At 44.5% G+C, this 19,980-nt stretch overlaps 2 protein-coding genes across 2 annotated transcripts; one reads left to right on the top strand and one right to left on the bottom strand.

The window, feature by feature from the left end:
- Positions 1–3,222: 3,222 nt before the first annotated feature.
- On the bottom strand, positions 3,223–4,627 carry LOC136284913 (epidermal differentiation-specific protein-like). Its single transcript, XM_066175408.1, has 2 exons — positions 4,535–4,627; positions 3,223–3,991 (listed from the first exon to the last, which is right to left on the bottom strand). The coding sequence occupies exon 2, from the start codon at positions 3,936–3,938 to the stop codon at positions 3,408–3,410; it is 531 nt and encodes a 176-aa protein (XP_066031505.1). The 5' UTR covers positions 3,939–3,991; positions 4,535–4,627; the 3' UTR covers positions 3,223–3,407.
- A 12,630-nt stretch (positions 4,628–17,257) lies between these two features.
- Positions 17,258–18,656, top strand: LOC136284914 (epidermal differentiation-specific protein-like). The gene is made up of 2 exons (XM_066175409.1): positions 17,258–17,344; positions 17,888–18,656. The coding sequence occupies exon 2, from the start codon at positions 17,941–17,943 to the stop codon at positions 18,469–18,471; it is 531 nt and encodes a 176-aa protein (XP_066031506.1). The 5' UTR covers positions 17,258–17,344; positions 17,888–17,940; the 3' UTR covers positions 18,472–18,656.
- The last annotated feature ends 1,324 nt before the right edge of the window (positions 18,657–19,980 follow it).

The following is a 19,980-nucleotide window of genomic DNA, read 5'->3' on the forward strand; positions in this document are numbered from 1 at the left end:
TGAAGCTGGAAGTAACCTCTGGTTGCCATTGTGTCCAGTCAGCTGCCTAACACAGGACAGCTGTGAGGTGAATTATGTTTGCTGGTGGCTTTATCCCATCAAGTCTTGAAAACCCTTGAGTATGTGGACAACACAACATTGGCACACAAGCCCTATGAGGAACAACTGAGGGATCTGGGGTTGTTTAGCCTGGAGAAAAGGAGACTCAGGGGTGAACTTATCACTCTTTACAACTTAAAGGTGGTTGTAGCCAGGTGGGGTTGGTCTCTTTCTCCAGGCAGCAACTGACAGAATGAGAGGACACAGTCTCAAGCTGCACCAAGGAAAATTTAGGTTGAGTGTTAGGAAAAAGTTTTTTACAGAAAGAGTGATAAAGTATTGTAATCGTCTGTCCAGCGAGGTGAGGGAGTCACCATCCCTGGAGGTATTTTAAAAAAGACTGGAGGTGGCACTCAGTGCTGTGGCTGAGTTGAGGTGTTAGGGCATGGGTTGGAGTTGATGATCTTAAATGTGTCTTCCAGCCTAGTGATTCTGTGATTCTATGATTCTGTAATCTTTAGTGGTGGGATTTAAAATTAGCTGACCTCATCGAGAAAATGTTTCTCAGCGGTGGAAGAGACAAGACTAAGGGAGGTGCACAGCCAAAGGACACCTGGGAAAGAGTTTTAGCTGGAAACAGGGAAGCTCTGATGGAAAAAAAGGAAAAAAAATATTACCCTGGGGGATTGCAGGACTGGCAGAAGGGCCAGAGACCCTGGGGAATCTCCACCCTTGCAGTTGTTCAAAAATCTCTTGAAGATGGCCATGTGTAACCTGGTCATGTTTGGAGGTAGCTCTGCTGTGAACAAGGCCTTGGACTAGGGAGGTCCCTTCCACAACAAATCTTTCTGTCAGTAATTCTAAGAAAGATTTAAAAGACTTTGTCACTTTCTGCCTGATTTCATCCTTTGTTCAGCTTCAGTGAAAAAGCGTCATCATCAAGGAATGTGTACAATAACTTCAATTATTTCTTGGACCTTTATAAATATCATTTCCCAACATCAGTCTTCCCTTTCAATTCCTCCACAGACTTTCAATCATTACAAATCTTTCTACTACAAAGAAAAGGTAAAAGATTACCTGAGTGTATATATGTTATACCTTAAAGTGAAACATTGCAAGAATTTTCAGGACGTAGTGTCAGGAACGAGGAAATTTCATCGAAAAGGATGCTATAACATATTTTTTTTCCACTGTATGAAACCACTCCATAATCTTGAATTCCTTCCATACATGTGGTATGCTTTCACTGTCCTTCATGACATTCAGGCAATATCCACTACATGCCTAAGAAACAGTTAGAAAGACACTATTCTTCTACACTTTAATGCCACAACCATAAACCATCCAGCCTTAGCTGTAAAAAGGCTAAAGCTTTAGCAGAGACTTCTGTCCACACAGCCCTACACAGTAGGATAGGGTAGATTTCCTTTGCAGTCACCCTTGGCAAGCACAGGATTTTGCTGGTACTTGGAGCTCTATAGATTCATTGTGCTGATATTCTAAATTTAAAAGTGTTGCACAAGAGGTCCTGTAGTTGTAAAAAGAGGAATATGAAACGGAGAGATTGGGACCTGAAACCACGACAAGGTTCACAGTATTGCTGAATTTGCACATCCTAGAATCATAAAATCACAGAATGATTTTGGCTGGGAGAGGTCTTGAACACCATCTAGTTGCAAACCCCTGCCATAAACAGGGAGATCTTCCACTAGACCAGGTTTCTCAAAACCCCATCCAGCCTGGCCTTTGAGGGATGGGTCAACCACAACTTCTCTGGGAAACCTGTGCCAGTGCCTCACACCCCTCACCTTGAAAATATTCTTCCAAATGTGCCACTGAAATTTCCCCTCTCTAGACTTCAAAGGCCCCAGCAAAAATCTGCAGAGGTGCCTGCAGTACTCTAGGTGGGGTCTCACCATAGTGGATCACATGAGAACTCCCTCGCTTCACGCTGCTGATTACACCTTTGGCAGCCCAGGATAGGGTTGGCTTTCCAGGCTGCAAGCTCACGGGGCTGGGTCATAGCCACGTTTTCATCCAGCACTGTCCCCAGTTTCTTCTCAGTATAGCTGCTCCCAGTCCACTCACCCTCCAGACTGATCTGATCTTGCAGACCAGCAGGTGAAGGCTTTTCTGGAGCCGTGCTGGCTGTCTCCAGTCACCCTCCTGTCCTCCATGTGCCTACAAAGACCAACAAAGAAATGAAAAATGCATGCAGTAGTTTGAGATATGAAATTGTGAGCCACATACACATGAACGGCCTTGTCAGAATCAATGGAAACCAGAAGGACATGGTGTCCCTCAAGGGTCCCCCCTGGCACCAGTAGTGCTCCTTGTCTTCATCAGTGACACAGGCAGTGGGATGGAGTGCAGCCTGGGCAGGTTTGCAGATGACTCCAAGCTGAGGGTTGTGTTTGATCAGCTGAGGGAAGGGACCATGCAGAGGGACCTTGGCAAGTTTCAGCACTGGCACCATGTGCACCTCGTGAGGTTCCAAAAGGCCAAGTGCAGCTCCTTTCCGACCAGCCCAGCCACCAGAGCAAGGAAATTGTGCCAAACAGGAGGTCAGCACAGAGGGAGACCAACGCTGCAGTGCAGAGCTGCCATGTGACAGCTGTGACAATCCACAGCTCAGGGCATGCAGCTGTCATTGGGAGTGATGGAGGAGGGCTGGGACTCTGCTCATCCAGGTGAACTTGCACATGGCAAAACAGACCATGGAATACCTTGTCATCCCTCCTCCCTTCTCAAGATACTACAGGTTTAAAAACACAAGAGAGAGTTTTCCACTGGGATTGACCAATCAGTCAATTCAAAGTGATGAGAACTTACTGTTTCATGATGTGACTTGGGCGGGGGAAGACTGTATCACCAGCATGCTCCAACACTCTGATTGATTGTATGAGTTACAAGGAAACATCTGATACCTAGGAACAGTCTGCATAGGAAAGTTTGGCCAGGATCACAGCAATAATCAACATGCTCACCAAGATTTTAGCACTGGTTGGGTCAAGCCTGAACCCACAGTAGCTGAAGAGTGAAACTGCAAAGAGAGAAATGCTTTCAGGGGAGATCCATGTAAAAAGTCTCAAAATGGCTGCATGGACTATTCTCTGGATACACAGAGACACCTCACCATGAAAGGGCAATCTTTCTCTACATTAAAATCCAGACCCACTGTTGCTTGCAAGAGAGTCTTTATTGACACCAACCCAAAAGAGGTTACAGACAAGGGCAGAGGCCAGGGTAGCACAAGGGCTTTGTAAAGCAAATCACAAAGGCAGGGGCACAAGCAGAGGCAGAGATGAAAGTGTCAGATTTCTTGCTGCAACTGCATCTTCCTTCAGGGTCACAGGATGTGCAGTCTAAGAGTCACGGCCAGGGCGAAGGGGACGCAGGAAGGAAAGCTTGTCATTGAAGTCGATTTCCTTGTAATTGGGAACGTCTTCATGTGCTCGGGCAAGGTGTCGGGGTCCACTCCCATCGCTGTTCTCACACAGCAGCCAGACACCTCTCTGCACTTTGTGAGAAGACACAATGTCATCATCTTCTCCCCCAGCCAGATCGGTGGCTTCTCTGACTATTCTGCTCCTCCCTTTATATTCAACATGCTGGTAGAGAGTGATCTGGGGGTTTTGCAGATCATCTGTGATCAGCTGCAGAGAACTGATCTTGTCATTCATCTCTTTCCCAACAGTGTCATATTCTCCCTCCTCAAAGACCAGAAACTGACCCCTATAGTTGACATGCTCATAAGCCACCCAAGGCTGGCCAATTACTTTCACTGAGGAGACAATATCATTCCAATCCACAGCTGCTAGGTTGGGAGTGTCAGTGGTGAATTCTTTGGACAAACCCCGGAAGTTGACATGCTCATAAATAATGATTTTTCCCATCTCAGTAGGACTTCTGGCGTTTGGATGCCTTGCTATAGGAGCTGGATGAGAGCCTGCACAAAAGGAAGACAGGAAACAAGAGAAAACCCATGACAGATGCTTGTAAGAGGCCTGTACAGAGCAGACACAAAATGATGGAGAATGTGGAGGAGGCAAAAAGAAGGAAGGGAACATCTACACATTTTAAACCGAGCATAAACAGCAGTAGCTGGAAAGGAATGAGGGCATGACATAGAAATTTCAGTCTTGAGGGAAAACAAAATGAGGTATGTGCCTACAACTACCCAGTTCGAGTTAGATGTGTGTGTTGGTTCAGCTGTATGCCCAAGAGTAAGCTGTAAAATACTCTCACATTCACCCCTCACAATTGTGTATCGCTGGCCCCCTCCACCCTCTCCCCTGCTAAGGTTTGTCTGTCCTGCAGCAGCCATCTCCTCCTCCCCTAAACATGGGTTCAGTCTGTGCACATGCACACAGCAGACTCTCCTGTCTGTGCTGCAACTCTCACCCCAACACTAAAGCCTCCTTCCCTTCCCTGCATTTCCCAGCAGCTGCCCAAGAAAGCCTTCCAGTTCTGTACAAAGTGTGCCTCTTACCTTGATGTCAGCTGCAGGGCTGGGGAGAGCTGAGGGCACTTCCTCCAGTGCAGGGCTGCAGTTTGAGAAGGGCATCTCACCTCTGTGCATTTATAGCTTGCACAGGAGTCTTGTGCAACAGCCCAGGTGACAGCGTGAAAAGTGACCGAAACTCTCTAAAAGCCAGATCAGCCACAGTAATTCAGACACACCAAAGTACATTGTGTCACGGGGGCTGAGACTCTGCTTGTCCAGGTGAACTTGCACATGGGAAAACAGACCATGGAATACCTCATCATCCCTCCTCCCTTCTCAAGATACTACAGGTTTAAAAACACAAGAAGGTTTTTCCACTGGGATTGACCATTCAGTCAATTCAAAGTTATGAGAGCTTAGTGTTGGATTATGTGATTTGGGCATTGGAAGACTGTATCACAAGCATGATCCATCACTCTGCTTGACTGTAGGAGATATAATCAAGTGTTTGATATTTAGGTACACTGCATGGGAGAGTTTGACCAAGATCACAGCAATAATCTACATGCTCACCATGATTTTAGCACTGGTTGAATCAAGCCTGAACTTACTGTTACTGAACAGTGAAACTGGAAGGAGACACAATTGTCCAGGAGACATCCAAGAAAATTATGCAAGTGACTGTGTGAACCATTCTCTGGATACACAGAGACATCTCACCATGAAAGAGCAATATTTATTTATTCTAAAGATGCGTAAAACAGACCCACTGCTACTTGCAAAATATTGTTTAATAGCTCCAATGCAAAATGGATTACAGATAATGGCAGGAGCCGTAGTACCTTTGCAAAGCAAATTGAAAAGAAATCGATGCTGGCCCTACACTTACATTTTCTGTTTCTCTTAGCAACAGAGATAATATGCAATGCTTCAGCATTCCATAGCACAGGACTCAGGAATGCCAGCTGAGGGTGCATGAGGTTACATATCCCTAGCATGTCTCTTAGTTTGGACACTCTTTCATATGATCAAGCATGATAATGCTTTCATTTATGGGGTGGGGGAAAAGTGCAAAGCAGGATAGAGAAGTACAGATCTGCAGTGCAGCACAGCAGAGAGCTCCCAGGGGAAAAAAAGCTACACAAGCAGAAGGAGAAATCTAGATCTCAAATTTCTTGCTGGTGCTGCATCTTCTTCAGCTTTGGGGGATTTGCATTCTAGTAAGAGCATCCAGGGCGAAGGGGACGCAGGAAGGAAAGCCTGTCATTGAGGTAGATCGCTGAGTAATGTGGAAGGTTGTCTTTTTCTCGTGCAATGTATTGAATTCCACTTCCATCACTGTGCTCACACAGCAGCCAGGCACCTCTCTGGACTTTGTGGGAAGACATGATGTCATTGTCGAATCCTGCAGCCAGGTTGGTTGCTTCTCTAATTACCCTGCTCTTCCCTTGATAGTTTGAATGCTCATAGAGAGTGATCTGGGGGTCATGCAGATCTTCAGTGATCATCTGCAAAGAACTGATGGTATCATTCATGCTTCTACCAACATAGTCATGTTCCCCCTCCTCTAGTACCAGTAACCTGCCTGTATAATTTATGTGCTCATAAGCTACCCAAGGCTGACCAATTACTCTCACTGAGGAGATAATATCATTAAAATCCAAATGTCCCAGATTGGAAATGTCAGAAGTGATTTCTCTGGACACACCCCTGAAGTTGGCATGCTCATAAATGATGATTTTTCCCATCTTAATAAGATTTCTGAGGATGAGAGTTCTTGCTGTAGGCCTTGGATGACAGCCTGCACAAAATGAAGACAGAAAATAAGAAAAAGCTTGTAAGAAGACTTTGCACAAAATGATGGAGGGCATGGGGAAATAAAGAAAATGTGAAACATTTTCAACAATGAATAAATGTGCCAACAGCTGGAAAAGAGTGAAGGTTTTACATAGTAGTTTGTATTTGCAGGGAAAAAGTAAAATGAGCTATGTGCCCACAAGTGCCCACTTTTAATTAGTTGTGTGTGTTGGGTTAGATATATGCCCAAGATTAAAAATACTCTCACATTTCCCCCTCACAATTGTGTATCACTAGCCCCCTCCACCCTCTCCCTTGCTGAGGTTTGTCTGTCCTGCAGCAGCCATCTCCTCCTCCCCTAAACATGGGTTCAGTCTGTGCACATGCACACAGCAGACCCTCCTGTCTGTGCTGCAGCTCTCACCCCAACACTAAAGCCTCCTTCCTTTTCCTGCATTTCCCAGCAGCTGCCCAAGAAAGCCTTCCAGTTCTCCTGTACAAAGTGTGCCTCTTACCTTGATGTCAGCTGCAGGGCTGGGGAGAGCTGAAGGCAATTCCTCCAGTGCAGGGCTGCAGCTTGAGAAGGGCATCTTACCAGCCTTCATTTATAACTTGCACAGAAGCCTTGTGAAACACCCCATTTCACAGAACTGAGAAGTGGCACCATGCCCAGGGATCAAAACGCATTAACTATCCTATCCTAGATTAGACGTTTCTACAATCAGACATTTTCTTCCTCTAGTTCAAAAGTCTGTTGAAGCGTGAGTGACTTGATGAAAACTGGAATGTTAAATTCTTGTTTGTCCTTCTCCTTCAGAAGAAAATGGAATCACAGTACTAAAAATATATCAAAGTACTTTGTGACACATCTGCCGTAGAATATTTCTGCCTTTTGGAGTTAACATTTTTGCTTCTCTGGGAAGTATATTGAATACACAACCTTTGTCTTCCTAAGAGTTTTGATGGAAGATTTCTAAGTGACAGTGGTGACATTCACGTAACATTTTTGTTTTCTTTTCCCTCTTCCCCTTACAATCACCGTATCATTAATGTTGGAAAAGGAAGCCAAGCTCATCAAATCCAGCCTTCAACCAAATGCCACCATGCCCATTAAACCATACTACAAATGTCACTTCTACCTGTGTTTTCAGCACTTCCAATGATGGTGACTCCATCACTTCCCTGGGCAGCCCATTCCAAAACTTAATTACTCTTCCTCTAAAGAAATGTTTCCTAATATCCAGCCTGAACCTCTCCATGCACAACTGAAGGCCATTTCCCCTTGTCCCACCACTAACTGCCTGCAGAAGAGACAAACCCCTGCCTTTCCACAAGCTCCTTTCACGTATTATCAAGAGAAAACATATCTGCCCTAAGCCTCCTTTTCTCTGGGATAAACACCCCCAGTTCCCTCAGCTGCTCCTCATCAGACCTGTGCTCCAGACCCTTCACCAGCCTTGTTGCCCTCCTCTGGACTTGCTGCATCCCCTCAATGTCTTTCTTGCAGTGAGGGACCCAAAATGAGCACAGGATTCCAGGTGTGGCCTCACCAGTGCTGAGTACAGTGGGACAATCTCTGCCCTGATCCTGCTGGATACACTATTGCTGGTACTGGCCAGGTGCCACAGACCTTCTTGGCCCCCTGGGCACAGCTGGCTCATGTTCAGCCCTCTGAAGGTGTGGATGCCCCATCCCTCGAAGCATTCTTTAGGGTCCCTTGCAGCCCAAACCACTCCCTGATTCTGTCACATATGTAATCACATATTTATGTACAGTAATAGAGGTATGTGGTACTATCAATAATAATCAAAACCATCAATACTGCTGTCTCAAAAGCAGAAAGAAGGTGACAGTGTAGAACCCAGAAACAGGATGTAAAGAGAGACCTTCTGGCATGGTGTAAAACCAGCTTCATAGTCAAAATTTCGAGTAGAAGCAAGGCAAAAGACCACCATGGATCTTTGCATGTATTTATTTTGTACAAAGTACTGAATGTTTTAAATGGTGCTTTATCCTGTCAGTTTTGAATTTAAACACTTAAATCCGGTTAGGCATGGTGTTTCTTTCAATAATATTGTGCTAAATATGGCACCAAACATTTTCCCAATTCAGTCTGAAGTAAATGCTTCGGATGATGCTTCTACAGCCTGGGCTCAGTAGCTGAACAGGAGGAGTTCCTGGGGCTGAACACCCTTCTGTAACTTCAGTGTTCTTTCCTTTTACTTTCAGTCCTAATCAGCTGTTTGTATCAACTATCACGGGCTTTCTCAGAAGAGCATCGTGTGTGTTGAAATCCCACAGATCTGCAGATGCCCTCTCAGTTCTCTTTTTCTTGCACTTGTGGTTGGATAAAATTCTACTTCTACTCTCTTGAGAGCAGGAGAGCCACATCCTGAAAAATTGCCTCCAAAAAACCCCCAAATTGACCAAGAAAGCCCCAAACACTAAACTGAGATGAGACAAATTTCTGAGGGACACATTAATTGCTGAGTGCAAGGACAATGCAAAGGGGCTCATTAGACTCACTGAGTCAATGTCAGTGCACAGAAATCCTCACCAGGACAGCATCGGTCTGACAAGGCTGAATAGAAGGGATGGACAAAGGACATTGATCATCTTTATTTCTAGCAAAATTCCTCAGGAGCAATATGGCTCAAGAAATACTGGGATTTGTCTGTCTTGGTCCTTATGTGATGAGCTTGAGTAATTCAGGGAGCCAGGAGGATTGTAGGATTGGTGGATAATTGAAGCTGGAAGTAACCTCTGGTTGCCATTGTGTCCAGTCAGCTGCCTAACACAGGACAGCTGTGAGGTGAATTATGTTTGCTGGTGGCTTTATCCCATCAAGTCTTGAAAACCCCTGAGTATGGAGACTACATAATTCTCTAGGTGGTGTGATTTAAAATTTATTGACTCTCTTGGTTTCGTTTATGTCTCTCACATTTTCATCCTTCCACAATATGCACTCTGAAAAGTTTAGCTTCATCTTATCAGTAATTTGCTTATAAGTATTGGAAAGCTGCGATTAGGTCCCACCAAAACATTTTCTTCCAGCTGAACATGCTCTATTCCCCAGCTTCTCCTCCCAGGGCAAGTGCTGCAGTCCCCTCACTTTCTCCGTGGCCCTCCATTGAACTCTCCCCATTTACCAACATCTTTTTATGCTACATCACCCAAAACTGGATGCAGTGTCCTAAATGCTGCCAAAGAAGCAATGAGCCCCTTAATCTGCTGACTTAGGCTCCTGTTAGTACAGCCCAGGATGCTGTTGATCATTTTTGCTGCCAGGGCAGACTTGGTTCATATTCAGCTTGGTGCCTACAAAAACCAGAAGGTCTTTTTCAGCAGACCTGCTCCCCAGACAGTCCCCAGCACGTGTCATTGCAAGGGGCTCTTCCTTCCCAGATGCAGGACTTTGTCCACTTCAAATTTCATAAGGGTCCTTGTCAGCCCATTCCACCTGTCTTCAACACCCTTTTGGATGGCAACTCTGTTGTCAAAGGGTGCCACAGGCAAATTTCTTAAACAAGCATCCCCTCACCTTCTGCAGCATATGTGTCTCAGTCATAAATTTATGGGGACTGCAAGTCTTCTTTGCAGGGGCATGAGGAGAAGTGTCCTAGTGAACAAGCAGCCAAAAAAGTGTTGTCTATGGACCTGGAAAAGAGCAGCCTCAAAAAGGGTAATGATCCTGCATGCCAACAGAGAGAGAGAATCTGCAAGAAATAGTGTCAGCACTCTCTTGTTTCAACCCATGGGTGACCTATCCTTTTTATGTTAAAGATTGAAAAAGTAAAGTGCCTGAACAATTTTAGCAGCAGGGGAGATCCTGCTGATTCATGGAGTAACAAACATGATGATCCAGGTGGGAAATGCAGCAGCCTGGTGGAAGAGTGTCGCTTTTTACTTGTACAAACCTGTCACTCATCCATAGTTATTAGGGTCATTAGGGAGTTTCTCAAATGACAGAATTATCAGTAATAAGACCCCAGGAAAAAGGTACTTCATCCATGAAATTCAGAAAAAGATTTTTTCAGATGTCTTCTCTCAACACCTTCTTTTAGGATAAAGGTTCCCTCTCTTACACCACAGAAGTGCAGAACTTTCAAAGATTTTGACACTAATGCTAATGAAAAATAAGATTTATTAAGACTAGCATTTGAAAAATCCACTTGTTGAAAAGTGACAGCACTGTACAGGTAAAATCCTGTGTGACTTGGGTCTACACCCAAATGGGGTTAAGAGGCCTGACACAAGCTTCAGGTGCGCCCTGTTGCCTCAGTCCAACCAGCAGTTCACATGACAGTCACCCTGCTCCCCTGCCCACTCAGTGAGTGCACACACAGTCTCTGTGTTCACTCCTGTGTTCTTCTGACAAGGGGCCAGCACGAACTGCTGTGTCTGTAGGGCACAACAGCACTGCCCTAAAGAGAGGTATGAGCTTAGGTCCCAGAGCTGTGTGTACGTGTTGGTAGGGAACAGTGGGTGTGCTCGGAGCAGCTGATTTACAGCAGGGTTTATTAACTCAGGTGCAGCCTCACACTACCACATTACATCTATTAGGCTCCAGAGCAGTTTTCTATGCCATGCTGCACTGCCATGTGGAAGCCAACCCATGGGCACTGCTGAGGGCAGATTCCCAAATTGTGTGGGCTCACCAGGCTGCAGGGCTCCCTTGGGTGAGTTATGAGAGTGCCTCTGTTGGCGCCTTAGCAAGATCAGTCTTGAACGTGTCTGTCCTGTAAAGCCTGTAGAGCACCCTGCAGATAACCTGTCCTCAGAAAGGTGGTATGAAGAATTACTATTTCACAGGCAGAACCAACCACAGAACAAGACCAGGCTGGTTTAGCTCACTGCCAAATGTACAAATTAGGCTCAAGGTCAGATCGTGTCTGCTGGGAAACCAGATGACAATCAGGCATACCTGCTTCCTGTATTCTGTAATATATGTGCAGGATGCTAACAGCTGACTGCTAAAAGACAAAGCAGTGCTCCCTTGTCACCCAGATGCTTTTCATGCCAAGTTTCCACCTGCAGGCGTAATGAAGTCTTCACACACCATTTAATGACTAAAGCATGGTCAGAACACAGCACTGGAAGGCCTGGTCACCTGTTCTTGTTCACTATGATTTAAAATTGCATTTCAGTATTTAGATTATTTCCTTCTTGTTAAGCTGAAAAATTCATTTTTAAGTATATGTGCCACTTTGTTTTGACTCATTTGCTGAACAAACTGTATGTTCAGAAAGCCTCTTCTGAACACAGTTCTTTGAAATAGTTTTTTTTTCTGAAACTGCTTCCTTCTGAACAAGATGATATTATTATCTTAAATATTAAATAATATTAACTTCTGAACAAGATAATATTGGTTCCCAGCTCAACCGGTGAATTGATGCATGATAACTGGACCCCCAGTATATCTTTTGGCAACAAGATCAAATTTGACAATGCAAGGGATCCCATCATTGACAAGAGACAGTGTTGTGAATTTGGAATTAAATTATACTCTTCCACATCATGTTGAGACAAATACTGATTAACTAGAGGCATATGGAGACAGAGGAGTTTGTTTTGAGAGGAGAAAAATTCCCACCAAATTTTTCTGCTTAGCATAAAAAATGTCAGGTTTCCCACGTATTCCAGTCTTGAAGAAGAGAGATTGCAGAGGACCAAGTTCATAAGATATGATATATACATTGGGTGTTTCATATTTTATATTACATATTATGCCTTCTGGAGTGTGTACCATGTATCATATATAAATCATCTAGTATGTATTTCAGAAATCATTTATAATATATTTTATGTGTTACATGTGACATTATCCATACCTTCCAGAGCAGGGTGCACTGCCTGCGCCTGAGACCCTGTGGCAATGGGGTCTCAGAAACGTTGGTATCTGGTGTGAAAGTCTCAGCAGAACTGATACAGTGACTTAGAGAAGGGTGGAGCATGAGCAGAGGCTTTGGCTGGCTTCTTCCCCCAGCCTCTCCTAGTAACTGAATCCTTCTCCACAGGGAGAAATACACATACCTGTGCACTGATTTCTCCTGAAAAATCCTACTCCCCCCCCACATTATTTTTTGGGAACATTTCTAATCTCATTCTCAAAGGTGGGATGCCACAAGGACATCAATTGCTCTCTTGATTTTCAGGCAGGTGTTGCTGTCAAGGTCCAACTACAGCAAAAATAGGAAAGAAATGCAAAGCACATCCTTATTAAGATTAAATTAAATGCTCATAAAACTATCTTCGCTCCAAAGCAAATTATCTGCTTTTTCTGAAAACATGGAAGGCAGAGCACAGAGCTTGAAAAACATTCAGTCCTACTAGCATGCCCATGGGAAATGTAATGGTTTCACACACCTAATCCCTACGGAGCAGGTTCTCCAGCTAAAGTGGAGCCAGTAGATGGCCAAAACACAGCTCTCTTTATGTACCACAGCCTGAAAAGTCTTTGGTGTAATATAGTTGAACAAGAAGGGAGCCTGTAGTTGGGACAAACCAAGTAATCTGAAGTAAGTGGAAACAGATTTTATTGCTTTTTTTTTTCTGAAACACTTAGAAATGTGCTAAATGGCTCAATAATACAGTAAGTTTTCATTCATCACTAAACAACATTGTCAAAACTCAAGGGTGATCTCTTAGTGTGTTTTCTTTGCAACTGCTTTCACAGCCCCATCCAATCTTTGCTGTTTCAAGGTTTCTTTTCACAATAAGTCGGTTCTCATTCTATCCATGAGATATCTATGAAAAAGTGATAGATGTGTGGGGGAATTTGCACAACTTTACTTTCATTTATGGTTTTGTCATTCACGATGTCAAGTTTTAAACTGAACTATATATCACATAGATTACCATTTTTGTTGCCTTTGAAGTTTATCTTATTTCATTGTCTGCCTAATAATAAAAAATTTCCCCAAAGCAAACTGCTTATGTATTAAGACAATTAAGAATTTCCATCCTGAGCTCGATTGATCTTATATGTACTGTACAGATAATTTCTGAATGCCACAGATGGGTACATCTTCTTCATCCTGAACCTGCATGGATGAAGTGAGATGAGACTTATAAAGGTCACAGGAAACCGTAATAAAACCCTTCATCATATCTTAGCTCAGATACTTCAGAGCAATGATTTCCCTTCATCACCTCATGAAAACATGCAGAACCAATAAATGACCTTTTACTAACTATTTCTTGAATCCACAGATAGTCCCTCAGGACCCTCAGCAGCAGTCTAACCATACAGAAACAGAAACTCTAATTAAATTAGACCACGTCTGATTTTTGTGGCACCTACCTGCTACCTAAAGAAATGCCATTATGTAAACCTTTGTGCTACACTTCATCTGTTATAAATCCTTGGTGTGTCCTAATTTCTTAATATCAAAAATATGATTACTCTGTTAAATTTTTTATTTTATGTATGGTCAGACTACAGGTGTGTAGTTTTATATAGTACACAAAGTTACTGAGACAAATAGATTAGAGAATATTCATACTTTGCTATTAAAGGGTTATTTTACAGAAGTTGTTTATAGACGCTGTTTTCACAGGTATTTTCACCAGGCTGATGAGATAGGGGCTCTTTGTTAGGGATGAGATATAGGGTCCATACAGCCCCTATACAATCTTGCAGGATCAATACCTACCTCATGTGAACATCTGAGCTCTGGACCACCTGGAGGAATAGGGGTCTGGTGTCAGATGGATTTGATCATTGTTGCCATTTCCTGATCCAAAAGTACTGTAAATATTTTTGTAAATTCACTCTGGGGTGGATTGACATAACAGCATAAGGATCCCAGCTCTGGAATATGCAAGCTTGCCTTTGGAAGTGGTCTGCTAACAAACCTGAGTGCAAACCACAACTTTGGAAAGCAAAGACTTTAATGGAATTATGAGAGTGAAGCCCAGCACCTTGTAAAAGACTTGCATCTGACTGCACACTGCAGCCATGGGAGCTTGGTTAATGAACAGCTGGACACTCAAGAAGTTTTCTAAATTTGGGGATTGCTTCAGTAAAGTGAACTTAGGGTGCAAGGTTACACACAAGACAAGGCAATTCGTGAAACAAATTTGCTGGCGTGGGTGAAAGCTTCCTGGATTGTTTTTGCAGTAATTTTTCCTTGGAGAGGGAGCACCATCTGCAGTTTAAACTAGAAAAGCTAAAACACCATCTGCAGACCTTTTTTTCTTTAATCTTCTCAATGAGATTTTCGATTTCGAGATTCTGAAGAAACAGCAAAGGCATCTGGCTACATGGAAAAGTTGTCATGTAATAGGTCAGAGGCAAATGTAGAATGTGCCATGTGCTCTGAATGACCTCCTTAGACTGATGATATTAAGTGCTCCCAGGGTCTATGAGAAGAGGAGGCTAGGGTAGGAACTGATTGTATCCTACACTCTCCAGGAAAACCTTCCCCTCTGGAAGCACATACTTGATGCCAGATGCACAACTGCCTGCACTGCAATGACTGAAGCTGAACATCTTCTTCACACTCGTGTATTTGAACCTAACCCAGACAAAGCAGGGTCCCAGATGACTATCCCACATTATAGATGTGCACGCTCACAACAGATTTATTAGCCAGTCTGTTCTGGAGATACCTCTCTCTTCCCCTCCCTCTTTCTTCAGAGAATCCCAGGAAAAAATACACATGCACTTCCCTCCCACAACACACATACATGTGACACCAATGTCTTCTGGATTTCTGACTCACTAAGAGTAAGAATCACATCTAGGACTTATCACAGGTGCTATATCCACAATTTCATTTCTGGCCCATGCCTACTTTCAGAATTCCTGAAGAATTGTCTATCAGAGAAAGAAAATCTTTCTGCAAAGGATACTTTCTGAGCACTGTGAAAGGATCAGAGAAAATAGTATCTTCAGCCTCTCATAACAAATCTCCCTGCTTTCCTCAAATAGAAATATTTCTGTTTGCATACAGCAGCTCTATTATTAATTGAATGGCATTGAATAATTAATTGTTGGAAGCAATTAGGATCCAACAGGTCTGCCCCATCTCTTGACTTTCTTTGTCCTGTCTCATCAGTGATTGATTGAATTTCTAAGCAAAATTTCCCTGTAGGTTGGCCAGTTAGGAGAACAGTTTGCTCCCAAACCAAGGGAAGCATAAGAAGATTGCAAATTGATTCTGTTTGGAGGTGAAGTTGCAGGAGTGATCTGGTGTTTCATTCATGATATCCCTCATGCTTCTCTCCACACAGAGCTTGCTTGGCCATCCTTGCTTTCCTGATGATTTCTGCCACTTGCCCTCTCATGCTCGCAGAGTTGACTCACTTGACTCATACATCTCAACTCTTTGGAGCAAGGTCTGGGGAAACAGAAAAGAATCTGTCAGGTGTGATCGCCTAACTCCAACTTTCACGTAGTCTGTGAGCAAAGGATTCTCCTGTTTTGGTTCTTTCAACAACTGACTCCTTTTCTTTACTCATTCTGATTATCAGCTGTTGCAGTCACTCTTTCTGTAAAGGGTTTACCCTACCACAAACATGACAGTATTTAATATATGCAATCACTGAGAAATTAATTTTAGTTGTGTCAGAATGGCTCCTTTCGCACTCCTTTCTCTTCTTGGATAAGAAGTTGAAGGGCAGTTGCATACTGCACAGCAGGAGAACTGGAGGACAAGGAGAAGGGAAGAGTTTCTTCCCATCTCCTCTGAACAGAGGCCACACCTAGAATATTGCCTCTGCTTCAGATGCCCTATTAAAAGGTAAATGTGAGCAAACTGGTGAGAGCCCCATAGAGGCCATTGGATGGCACTGGAGCATCCCATGAACCAGGAGAGCCTGAGGGGCGTGGTCCTCTTCAGCCTGGAGAAGAAAAGGCTCAGTGTTCTCATAGGGGCTCAGCACAAGGACAACTGGAAAGAGGATAAAATGGAAAGAGGGAAACTCAGACATAAAGCAAGGAATAAAATCTCAGGCCAAGGATTGTTCAGCACTGGCAGAAAGGCCAGAGACCCTGAGGGATCTCCATCTTTGAAGTCATTCAGAATTCTCTTGAAGATGGCCATGTGTAACCTGGTTATGTTTGGAGGTAACTCTGCTGTGAAGAAGGCCTTGGACTAGGGAGGTCCCTTCCAGAATAAATCTTTCTGTCAGGAAATCTAAGGAAGATTTAAAGCCTTTGTCACTTTCTGGTTAATTGCATCCATTGTTCAATTTCAATGAAAAACTGTCATCATCAAGTCATGTGTTCAATAACTTGGGAATTACTTGTTAGACATTTATAAATTCCCTTGCCCCAACGTCAGATTTTTCTTCCCCATTCCTCCACAGGTTCTCACCTGCTCTCTTGTCAAATGTAATTCCCCACATTGAAGGCTCAAAGTCCTTCTCCACCTTTACTTCATCCTCTTATTACTGAAAAAATTTCAAAAATCCCTTGCTAGATTTTTGGATCCGACAGTTCTACAGTTGTTTAGATTCTGCCTTTGAATAGGAAAAAAAATGTGCAAGAGCAAATGCAAAGTTTCTGACACATTCCCATCTCTATCGCTCCATAAACCTTTCCTTTGCTGTTTTGTAGGATTGAACTCCTCTCTGCTGCGGGGGCATCTGTGCCTGTGACATTCCAACCAGAGTGGATGGACTTCTAGAAAAAATTTAGGCTGAAAGGAACCTTGAGGGGTTTCTACTTCAAACTGCTGCTCACAGCTGGATAGAGAATGGGAAGATATTGTCCTATGCTGGTTCTGAGGCCAGGGCAGAGAAAGCAGTGTGGAACAGGAAGGTTTGTTACTGTACTGCTGTGAAAATATGTCCTACAGGGGGCTGAGGGGACAAGAAGCACTGGGAAACTTCCACAGTCTCAGTGTCACAATGTAATTTGGTGTGTCTGAATTACTGTGGCTGATCTGGCTTTTGGAGAGTTTCGGTCACTTTTCATGCTGTCACCTGGGCTGTTGCACAAGACTCCTGTGCAAGCTATAAATGCACAGAGGTGAGATGCCCTTCTCAAACTGCAGCCCTGCACTGGAGGAAGTGCCCTCAGCTCTCCCCAGCCCTGCAGCTGACATCAAGGTAAGAGGCACACTTTGTACAGAACTGGAAGGCTTTCTTGGGCAGCTGCTGGGAAATGCAGGGAAGGGAAGGAGGCTTTAGTGTTGGGGCGAGAGCTGCAGCACAGACAGGAGAGTCTGCTGTGTGCATGTGCACAGACTGAACCCATGTTTAGGGGAGGAGGAGATGGCTGCTGCAGGACAGACAAACCTCAGCAAGGGAGAGGGTGGAGGGGGCCAGTGATACACAATTGTGAGGGGTGAATGTGAGAGTATTTTACAACTTCCTCTTGGGCATACAGCTGAACCAACACACACATCTAACTCGAACTGGGTAGTTGTAGGCACATACCTCGTTTTGTTTTCCCTCAAGACTGAAATTTCTATGTCATGCCCTCATTCCTTTCCAGCTACTGCTGTTTATGCTCGGTTTAAAATGTGTAGATCTTCCCTTCCTTCTTTTGGCCTCCTCCACATTCTCCATCATTTTGTGTCTGCTCTGTTCAGGCCTCTTACAAGCTTCTGTCATGGGTTTTCACTTGTTTTCTGTCTTCCTTTTGTGCAGGCTCTCATCCAGCTCCTATAGCAAGGCATCCAAACGCCCGAAGTCCTACTGAGATGGGAAAAATCATTATTTATGAGCATGTCAACTTCCAGGGTTTGTCCAAAGAATTCACCACTGACACTCCCAACCTAGCAGCTGTGGATTGGAATGATATTGTCTCCTCAGTGAAAGTAATTGGCCAGCCTTGGGTGGCTTATGAGCATGTCAACTATAGGGGTCAGTTTCTGGTCTTTGAGGAGGGAGAATATGACACTGTTGGGAAAGAGATGAATGACAAGATCAGTTCTCTGCAGCTGATCACAGATGATCTGCAAAACCCCCAGATCACTCTCTACCAGCATGTTGAATATAAAGGGAGGAGCAGAATAGTCAGAGAAGCCACCGATCTGGCTGGGGGAGAAGATGATGACATCGTGTCTTCTCACAAAGTGCAGAGAGGTGTCTGGCTGCTGTGTGAGAACAGCGATGGGAGTGGACCTCGACACCTTGCCCGAGCACATGAAGACGTTCCCAATTACAAGGAAATCGACTTCAATGACAAGCTTTCCTTCCTGCGTCCCCTTCGCCCTGGCCGTGACTCTTAGACTGCACATCCTGTGACCCTGAAGGAAGATGCAGTTGCAGCAAGAAATCTGACACTTTCATCTCTGCCTCTGCTTGTGCCCCTGCCTTTGTGATTTGCTTTACAAAGCCCTTGTGCTACCCTGGCCTCTGCCCTTGTCTGTAACCTCTTTTGGGTTGGTGTCAATAAAGACTCTCTTGCAAGCAACAGTGGGTCTGGATTTTAATGTAGAGAAAGATTGCCCTTTCATGGTGAGGTGTCTCTGTGTATCCAGAGAATAGTCCATGCAGCCATTTTGAGACTTTTTACACGGATCTCCCCTGAAAGCATTTCTCTCTTTGCAGTTTCACTCTTCAGCTACTGTGGGTTCAGGCTTGACCCAACCAGTGCTAAAATCTTGGTGAGCATGTTGATTATTGCTGTGATCCTGGCCAAACTTTCCTATGCAGACTGTTCCTAGGTATCAGATGTTTCCTTGTAACTCATACAATCAATCAGAGTGTTGGAGCATGCTGGTGATACAGTCTTCCCCCGCCCAAGTCACATCATGAAACAGTAAGTTCTCATCACTTTGAATTGACTGATTGGTCAATCCCAGTGGAAAACTCTCTCTTGTGTTTTTAAACCTGTAGTATCTTGAGAAGGGAGGAGGGATGACAAGGTATTCCATGGTCTGTTTTGCCATGTGCAAGTTCACCTGGATGAGCAGAGTCCCAGCCCTCCTCCATCACTCCCAATGACAGCTGCATGCCCTGAGCTGTGGATTGTCACAGCTGTCACATGGCAGCTCTGCACTGCAGTGTTTGTCTCCCTCTGTGCTGACCTCCTGTTTGGCACAATTTCCTTGCACTGGTGGCTGGGCTGGTCGGACAGGAGCTGCACTTGGCCTTTTGGAACTTCACGAGGTGCACATGGTGCCAGTGCTGAAACTTGCCAAGGTCCCTCTGCATGGTCCCTTCCCTCAGCTGATCAAACACAACCCTCAGCTTGGAGTTATCTGCAAACCTGCCCAGGCTGCACTCCATCCCACTGCCTGTGTCACTGATGAAGACAAGGAGCACTACTGGTGCCAGGGGGGACCCTTGAGGGACCATTTCCTACTGGTTTCCATTGATTCTGACAAGGCCGTTCATGTGTGTGTGGCTAACAATTTCATATCTCAAACTACTGCATGCATTTTTCACTTCTGTGTTGGTCTTTGTAGGCACATGGAGGACAGGAGGGTGACTGGAGACAGCCAGCACGGCTCCAGCAAAGCCTTCACCTGCTGGTCTGCAAGATCAGATCAGTCTGGAGGGTGAGTGGACTGGGAGCAGCTATACTGAGAAGAAACTGCGGACAGTGCTGGATGAAAACGTGGCTATGACCCAGCCCCGTGAGCTTGCAGCCTGGAAAGCCAACCCTATCCTGGCCTGCCAAAGGTGCAGTCAGCAGTGTAGCAGCGTGGGTGGATGGTAAATGGCTGCTGCCTTCCCAAAAATGTCTCCTCAGGAAGCTGTCGGGCAGGCACACAGACAGTCACGCTGTCCCC

This window comes from Chamaea fasciata, unplaced genomic scaffold (assembly GCF_029207755.1).
Source record: "Chamaea fasciata isolate MVZ Bird 193981 ecotype frontalis unplaced genomic scaffold, bChaFas1.0.hap1 SCAF_2, whole genome shotgun sequence".
Classification (NCBI taxonomy): Eukaryota; Metazoa; Chordata; class Aves; order Passeriformes; family Sylviidae; genus Chamaea; species Chamaea fasciata.